The 9719-nt window shown below is 30.7% G+C and overlaps 1 protein-coding gene and 1 long non-coding RNA gene across 2 annotated transcripts in view; both read left to right on the forward strand.

Moving 5' to 3' along the window:
* The window catches only part of plcg1 (phospholipase C, gamma 1), an 88665-nt gene that overhangs the window by 52368 nt on the left and 26578 nt on the right, over positions 1-9719 (forward strand). Inside the window, exons 25-26 of the mRNA XM_016453378.1 lie at positions 6844-7007; positions 7896-7992. Coding sequence (XP_016308864.1) covers positions 6844-7007; positions 7896-7992 — 261 coding nt within the window. The remainder of the gene's footprint in view (positions 1-6843; positions 7008-7895; positions 7993-9719) is intronic.
* LOC107663203 (uncharacterized) lies at positions 1053-1787 on the forward strand. The gene is made up of 3 exons (XR_001631302.1): positions 1053-1192; positions 1291-1361; positions 1705-1787. It is a non-coding gene; the product is annotated as an uncharacterized LOC107663203 (long non-coding RNA).

Here is a 9719-nt window from a genome sequence, read left to right on the forward strand (position 1 = left end):
CAAGCACAACTGTTGATTTTAATAATGCATTAGTAAATGTTGAAATTAACATGAACTAAGATTAGTAAATGCTGAAGAACTGTTGTTCATTCTTAGTTCATTAACTAAAGTAGTTAACTAATGCACCTTATTGTAAAGTGTTACCAATATTAATATAAATTCTGTCCAGTTTTATTGTGTTACTTTCAGTAAAAGTGTGGTTATTTTATTGGCTTGTGTTTTTTTTTTTATTCAGTATCATTAAAATTGAGTTAAATTTAAAAAGTCTTACAAAATTACTTTATATTATTTAATAAAATAATAAATAATAATTACAAAGCATTTACAGTAAAGTTTCAGTTTTCGGCCCAGAATTTTCATTCGGTGCATCCCTATTATTAATCATAACCATTATATTATAATTATTACATTAGTTATTGATGTTATTAATTTATCTCCATGTACTACAATAATGATATATATTTTAAACTATATAGCTCAACCCAAACTATTGTACTATTATTAATATACTATTATAGTTATTATAATTATTTATTTATATATATTATCTATCTATCTATCTATCGTTCTATCGTTCTATCAATCTATCGTTCTATCTATCTATCTATCTATCTATCTATCTATAGTTCTATCTATCTATCATTCTATCTATCGTTCTATCTATCGATCTATCGTTCTATATATCGTTCTATCTATATATCGTTCTATCTATCTATCGTTCTATCTATCTATCGTTCTATCTATCTATCTATCTATATCTATCGTTCTATCGTTCTATCAATCTATCGTTCTATCAATCTATCGTTCTATCTATCATCTATCGTTCTATCAATCTATCGTTCTATCTATCTACCTATCTATCTATCTATCTATCTTATCTATCTTGTCTGTCTGTCTGTCTGTCTGTCTGTCTTTGTCTGTCTGTCTATCTTGTCTGTCTGTCTGCCTTATCTACCTTGTCTATCTTGTCTGTCTGTCTGTCTGTTCATTCATCCATCCATTAATCCATCCAATTCAGGTTATAAGATAAAGGATCTGATCTTGTGTGAATGTGTGTTTGCATGTTAACAGAAGTTCATTGAATATGAAGATGTCTTGGAGGCAGACAAGAAGGAGTTGCAGTCCATGTTGGAGACTTTGGAGCTACAAACAAAACAACTCGAGCTGAAGACCAAGAACTATGCTGACCAGAGTGAGTCTGTGCACTTAACTACATTTGTTCATACACACACATTGACACCGAGATTTGAGTTTCTTGCAATATGCATTTGTGATGTTCCTCTCTTGTAGTCTCTCGTCTGGAAGAACGAGAATCAGACATGAAGAAAGAGTATAACGCCCTTCACCAGCGGCATACAGAGGTCAGCACAGATTTATAACTCAGATTAACACAGGGTTCCCAAGACAATGGAAAACCAAGAGGAAAAGGATGGCAACGAATGTAGGAAAAGTTATGGAAATGCATGAAATAATATGAAAGTTCATGGAAATTTCCATAGTGGATATAATATTTTTCTAGTTATTTAAAAAATGAGCTGCTAAAAATTGTGATCTTGATCAATTTATTTTTGGCATGGAAAATGAATGGAAACATAATGGAAATTGTGGGGACACTATTAGCAATAACTCGAAAGTTACAAATACAAAGCTCCACTTCTCGAAAATTCAGCATATACACTGACATTGATTTTTCTTTTTCTTCAGATGATACAAACATATGTGGAACACATTGAGCGTTCAAAGATGCAACAGACAGGCAGCAACCAGTCTGAATCTACAGGCTGCGGACGGGCGTGAGTAACTTATATAATTAGCATAATGCGGCCATTCCAAGCCTTCATTTACTTGAAGAGTTTGGAATGTGCATTTGGAATTAATTTGTGTTTTGCATGTTTGTTTTGTGCTATTAAATAACACGTTTTGTTGGTAACCAGTTGGAAGAATTCCTCTGATTAGTTTTAAACAGAATTAAATACTTCGAATTTCAATCTGCAAACTCATATTCTCTAATTTTGGAACATCAGCTATGACTGTGTATTGCAGTTTGGACGTATGTATTAGATGCTTTGGATTTTGATGAAACAGAATGGCCCATTATTGAAACAGTTGTCTTGGATACAGCGTTGCTAGGTGCTAGGTGATGATGCTCAGTGACAGTTTGTCATGTCTTGCTTAGTCAGAGCTAGAGTTGTGGCTAGCTTATAGTCATACTCGATTATACACACATCTCCGCACATTTCTATCATCTATCATCTGTCTATCTATCTATCTATCTATCTATCTATCTATCTATGTATCTATCTATCTGTCTTATCTATCTATCGATCGTTCTATCAATCCATCGTTCTATCTATCTATTTATCTATCTATCTATCTATCTATCGATCGTTCTATCTATTTATTTATCTATCTATCTATCTATCTATCGATCGTTCTATCTATTTATTTATCTATCTATCTATCTATCTATCGATCGTTCTATCTATTTATTTATCTATCTATCTATCTATCTATCGATCGTTCTATCTATTTATTTATCTATCTATCTATCTATCTATCGATCGTTCTATCTATTTATTTATCTATCTATCTATCTATCTATCGATCGTTCTATCTATTTATTTATCTATCTATCTATCTATCTATCGATCGTTCTATCTATTTATTTATCTATCTATCTATCTATCTATCGATCGTTCTATCTATTTATTTATCTATCTATCTATCTATCTATCGATCGTTCTATCTATTTATTTATCTATCTATCTATCTATCTATCGATCGTTCTATCTATTTATTTATCTATCTATCTATCTATCTATCGATCGTTCTATCTATTTATTTATCTATCTATCTATCTATCTATCGATCGTTCTATCTATTTATTTATCTATCTATCTATCTATCTATCGATCGTTCTATCTATTTATTTATCTATCTATCTATCTATCTATCGATCGTTCTATCTATTTATTTATCTATCTATCTATCTATCTATCGATCGTTCTATCTATTTATTTATCTATCTATCTATCTATCTATCGATCGTTCTATCTATTTATTTATCTATCTATCTATCTATCTATCGATCGTTCTATCTATTTATTTATCTATCTATCTATCTATCTATCGATCGTTCTATCTATTTATTTATCTATCTATCTATCTATCTATCGATCGTTCTATCTATTTATTTATCTATCTATCTATCTATCTATCGATCGTTCTATCTATTTATTTATCTATCTATCTATCTATCTATCGATCGTTCTATCTATTTATTTATCTATCTATCTATCTATCTATCGATCGTTCTATCTATTTATTTATCTATCTATCTATCTATCTATCGATCGTTCTATCTATTTATTTATCTATCTATCTATCTATCTATCGATCGTTCTATCTATTTATTTATCTATCTATCTATCTATCTATCGATCGTTCTATCTATTTATTTATCTATCTATCTATCTATCTATCGATCGTTCTATCTATTTATTTATCTATCTATCTATCTATCTATCGATCGTTCTATCTATTTATTTATCTATCTATCTATCTATCTATCGATCGTTCTATCTATTTATTTATCTATCTATCTATCTATCTATCGATCGTTCTATCTATTTATTTATCTATCTATCTATCTATCTATCGATCGTTCTATCTATTTATTTATCTATCTATCTATCTATCTATCGATCGTTCTATCTATTTATTTATCTATCTATCTATCTATCTATCGATCGTTCTATCTATTTATTTATCTATCTATCTATCTATCTATCGATCGTTCTATCTATTTATTTATCTATCTATCTATCTATCTATCGATCGTTCTATCTATTTATTTATCTATCTATCTATCTATCTATCGATCGTTCTATCTATTTATTTATCTATCTATCTATCTATCTATCGATCGTTCTATCTATTTATTTATCTATCTATCTATCTATCTATCGATCGTTCTATCTATTTATTTATCTATCTATCTATCTATCTATCGATCGTTCTATCTATTTATTTATCTATCTATCTATCTATCTATCGATCGTTCTATCTATTTATTTATCTATCTATCTATCTATCTATCGATCGTTCTATCTATTTATTTATCTATCTATCTATCTATCTATCGATCGTTCTATCTATTTATTTATCTATCTATCTATCTATCTATCGATCGTTCTATCTATTTATTTATCTATCTATCTATCTATCTATCGATCGTTCTATCTATTTATTTATCTATCTATCTATCTATCTATCGATCGTTCTATCTATTTATTTATCTATCTATCTATCTATCTATCGATCGTTCTATCTATTTATTTATCTATCTATCTATCTATCTATCGATCGTTCTATCTATTTATTTATCTATCTATCTATCTATCTATCGATCGTTCTATCTATTTATTTATCTATCTATCTATCTATCTATCGATCGTTCTATCTATTTATTTATCTATCTATCTATCTATCTATCGATCGTTCTATCTATTTATTTATCTATCTATCTATCTATCTATCGATCGTTCTATCTATTTATTTATCTATCTATCTATCTATCTATCGATCGTTCTATCTATTTATTTATCTATCTATCTATCTATCTATCGATCGTTCTATCTATTTATTTATCTATCTATCTATCTATCTATCGATCGTTCTATCTATTTATTTATCTATCTATCTATCTATCTATCGATCGTTCTATCTATTTATTTATCTATCTATCTATCTATCTATCGATCGTTCTATCTATTTATTTATCTATCTATCTATCTATCTATCGATCGTTCTATCTATTTATTTATCTATCTATCTATCTATCTATCGATCGTTCTATCTATTTATTTATCTATCTATCTATCTATCTATCGATCGTTCTATCTATTTATTTATCTATCTATCTATCTATCTATCGATCGTTCTATCTATTTATTTATCTATCTATCTATCTATCTATCGATCGTTCTATCTATTTATTTATCTATCTATCTATCTATCTATCGATCGTTCTATCTATTTATTTATCTATCTATCTATCTATCTATCGATCGTTCTATCTATTTATTTATCTATCTATCTATCTATCTATCGATCGTTCTATCTATTTATTTATCTATCTATCTATCTATCTATCGATCGTTCTATCTATTTATTTATCTATCTATCTATCTATCTATCGATCGTTCTATCTATTTATTTATCTATCTATCTATCTATCTATCGATCGTTCTATCTATTTATTTATCTATCTATCTATCTATCTATCGATCGTTCTATCTATTTATTTATCTATCTATCTATCTATCTATCGATCGTTCTATCTATTTATTTATCTATCTATCTATCTATCTATCGATCGTTCTATCTATTTATTTATCTATCTATCTATCTATCTATCGATCGTTCTATCTATTTATTTATCTATCTATCTATCTATCTATCGATCGTTCTATCTATTTATTTATCTATCTATCTATCTATCTATCGATCGTTCTATCTATTTATTTATCTATCTATCTATCTATCTATCGATCGTTCTATCTATTTATTTATCTATCTATCTATCTATCTATCGATCGTTCTATCTATTTATTTATCTATCTATCTATCTATCTATCGATCGTTCTATCTATTTATTTATCTATCTATCTATCTATCTATCGATCGTTCTATCTATTTATTTATCTATCTATCTATCTATCTATCGATCGTTCTATCTATTTATTTATCTATCTATCTATCTATCTATCGATCGTTCTATCTATTTATTTATCTATCTATCTATCTATCTATCGATCGTTCTATCTATTTATTTATCTATCTATCTATCTATCTATCGATCGTTCTATCTATTTATTTATCTATCTATCTATCTATCTATCGATCGTTCTATCTATTTATTTATCTATCTATCTATCTATCTATCGATCGTTCTATCTATTTATTTATCTATCTATCTATCTATCTATCGATCGTTCTATCTATTTATTTATCTATCTATCTATCTATCTATCGATCGTTCTATCTATTTATTTATCTATCTATCTATCTATCTATCGATCTATCGATCTATCTATCTATCTATCTATCTGTCTGTCTGTCTGTTTCTATCTATCTATATATCTATCTTATCGATCTATCGTTCTATTGTTCTATCTGTCTATCTGCCTGTCTGTCTATCTCTATCTATCTATCTATCTATCTATTTCGTTCTATCCATCTATCTATCTATCTATCTATCTATCTATCTATCTATCTATCTATCTATCATTCTATCTATCGTTCTATCGTTGTATCGTTCTATCTCTCTCTCTCTGTCTCTCTCTCTCTCTCTGTTCTCAAATTTAGTGCATTTGGATAAAACTGAAACTAATTTCCTTTTCCGTTGACGTCACCAAACACCCTTAATTTTTCCATTGTTGCGTTTTCAGTTACGTTTCATTTTGAGACTTTTTTTAGCCATAAATTCAATGAATTCACTGTGCTGCCATATTTTTTCCCCATCATTAAACATCATGTTTCAGAACAGAAACATGTGGATTGCAGGAGTTGCCAAGTCTGTGGTTTTACCGCAAAGTTGTGCTACTTTTTCACTGTTTCTGCGGGTTGTTTTTTAGTCTGCAGTTTAAAGCGATCTCCCCCCACCCCTTGGATCACCATTTTGACCGAGGGCATTCCCAGCAGAGGGGAAAACCATAAAACTAGCTTTTTGGACTAGTTTTGAATAGCAGTTGGGCTGGTTTTGTTTGACAGACCTGGCAACCCTGAGTTGCATGTTGTTTCATGTTGTCTAGTGTAAAATGTATGCTGTCTCTTCTGTAGTGGTCAGGCCTGAAGGGAAGGGCAGCAGACAGTTCGTCTTCTCTTTGGTGCCTGTGGCTTCGCCTCGCACCGGCCCGGTGCTGGACATAGCAGCCAGTTCACAGGAGGAGCTGAAGGACTGGGTGGTGAAGATCCGCGAGGTCACCATGACCTCTGAAGCTAAGGTCAGCTCCGAGACCGTATCTCCTCTGCAGTAACACAGTAAAACTGACCGTCTCCACCTGTTACTAAACCTCTGCTGGGCTTTCTTGGATGCTAAACCTCTTAACTGTCACCCCCCTTTTTGAATATAGACATGGAAGTACACTATTCAAACATAAACTGTTATAATTCATGAACGCGTTTGAATACAGACCTAAGGTTGGTCTCTTTTAAAAAAAGAAGACAATCAGCAGATTATTGCAGGAGTGAAATCATTTAAAAAAATTAAAGTATAAAAAAGTTATTCAAGTTTAAATTTACTGTAAAGAAAATGTACTGTACTATTTTTATTTTTATATTTTATCTAATCTGGTTCTAATCCAAAATTGATATAAACTTAAAGACATGTGTCTAAATAAGTTGTGTTCCAAATTTGAAGTTGATATTAAAAAATCGAGGTTCCTATGCAATTTTGTTTAGGCGTTATACCACAAATAGCCACCGGGTGCCATCCAAACGCCATTGAATTTTTTTTGTCACAAATGTATACATTTCTCTCTCAGTATTACTTCATCAGAAAATAGACTCAGACCTTTCCAACGATATGTATGTATTGTCAAGATTATAAAAAGTTTTGATTCTAAAAGGCCGTAATACATTTTGTAATCCGACACCCTCGCTAAGCACAAACTTGTGCTTGTGATCAAGTTTATCTTAAATTCATGCGGTTTCCTTCTTGTTTTGTTTTCTGACACCGACTATATAAAGATGTTTGATATGACTGATTATTTGTTCTCCGTCTTGTAAATCATGTGATCAAATGTATGCAGTTTTCTCAGAATGTGTTTTGCTTTTGGACACGTAGACTGTATGGCAGTGTTAATGACCGATGATTATTTGTTCTCCGTCAGCTTGAGGAGGGTAAAATGATGGAAAGAAGAAAGAAGATTGCTCTAGAGCTGTCAGACCTGGTCATCTACTGTCGACCGGTTCCCTTCGATGAAGACAGTAAGATATGCGACAGTTTTAAAACTCAAACTCACTGATCCCTCAAAGACTTCCTTCCATATCCTAACCAGAATTAACTAATCATTAACTAAAACTAAAACCATTAAAAAAAAAACTCTTTGTGAAATAAAACAAACATTAACTAAAATATAAAAAAAGTATACAAAAAAATGAGAGATAAAACAAGTTTAAGGTGAAGTACTAAAGTAAATTAAATCTAAAAATGTAGAATGTGTCTAAAATGTAAAGAAAACTGCACACATTTAAAAATAAATGACAAAAACACAACAAAATTACTAAAACTTAAACTTTAAAGTTAAAATGAAAACAGCAAGTATAAAAATAAAATCAAATTTTAAATATTAACAGAAACTAACAGTACATCAGTGCTACTAAAATAATAAAGTGGTCCTAATTCACTTTTTGATAGGCCATATAGTTAAAGTATATCTCATTATTTTTCACATTTTTAAACTATTTTTTTAATGTTTGTTTGTATGCTCATTAATAACCTAATTAGAAGATCATTATTTGTTTGCTTTAATAATTCTGACCAAAACTAAATTCTAAAACAAGGTTAAAATAGTGCAAAGTTGACAGTAATGAACTCTCTAAATTAACACAATGTTATTTTTATATGCACAAACTATTGCGTAGCAAAGTTTGCATATATCAGTAAAAATGCAATGTTTAATATGTTAATGGCACACATTAACATGTTTGAATGGTGATAATAATTGTTTTGAATTGAGTCATTAAAATTGTCAGTTTATACTGATTCATGAAAATAATCATTCAGTACTTAAGGCTGATGCTTTAATAGCTTGGATTTAAACTTAACACTTTCATTCTTTCAAGGGGTTACACAGTTAGTCTAGATGCTCTCTAGAAAACCTAATGGCCAAATAAACTGTATTCAAATCAGATATTCATTATATTTATAAATTACTGTGAACGTGTTTTACTTGAAACTTAACCTAGACGTTGTATAAAAACTTGACCGCTTTATATAAAATCCGACCAGCTATCATTATTGAATGGCTCATGACTTCAGGACATTTTCCAAATTGTGACCCTGGAGCACAAAAGCAGTCTTAAGTCACTGGGGGATATTTGTAGCAATAGCCAACAATACATTGTATGGGTCAAAATTATCCATTTTTCTTTTATGCAAAAAATCATTAGGATATTAAGTAAAGATCATGTTCCTTGAAGATATTTTGTAAATTATATAGTACTCTCTCTATACTACATGGAATACTACTGTAAATATATCAAAACTTAATTTTTGATTAGTAATGCCGAGTTCACACTGCACGATTTTCAAAGACGTCGCATTACTGTTGGTTTCACACTGAACGACTATCTGGGGTTAGGGCCTAAATATCACGTTATTGGGGTCGCTTCAACCTGCTGACATAAAAAACAACCGGCGGCAATCGCGGATTTGGCAACACTGGTCCGCAAACTACGTTTCATATAACTCCTCCCCGAACTTCCCGCTGCCCTGTATCTTGGTCTCTCATTGGCTGTAGGTCATCGCCGATGTAGTTTTTCAGTCAGAACTCATTTCACACAGCGTGATTGTGAAGGGCGATTCCCTCAGATCGCATCTTTGATAATTCACACTGCGTGATTGTCACTCGCGTGGACAAGCACCGATTTGCCTCCGATTTCAGGCATTTGTCGGCGATTTCGCAAAACCTGTCGGCGAGTGAAAAATCGGG

This window comes from Sinocyclocheilus anshuiensis, unplaced genomic scaffold (genome assembly GCF_001515605.1).
Source record: "Sinocyclocheilus anshuiensis isolate Anshui unplaced genomic scaffold, SAMN03320099.WGS_v1.1 scaffold2253, whole genome shotgun sequence".
In the NCBI taxonomy this organism is placed as follows: Eukaryota; Metazoa; Chordata; class Actinopteri; order Cypriniformes; family Cyprinidae; genus Sinocyclocheilus; species Sinocyclocheilus anshuiensis.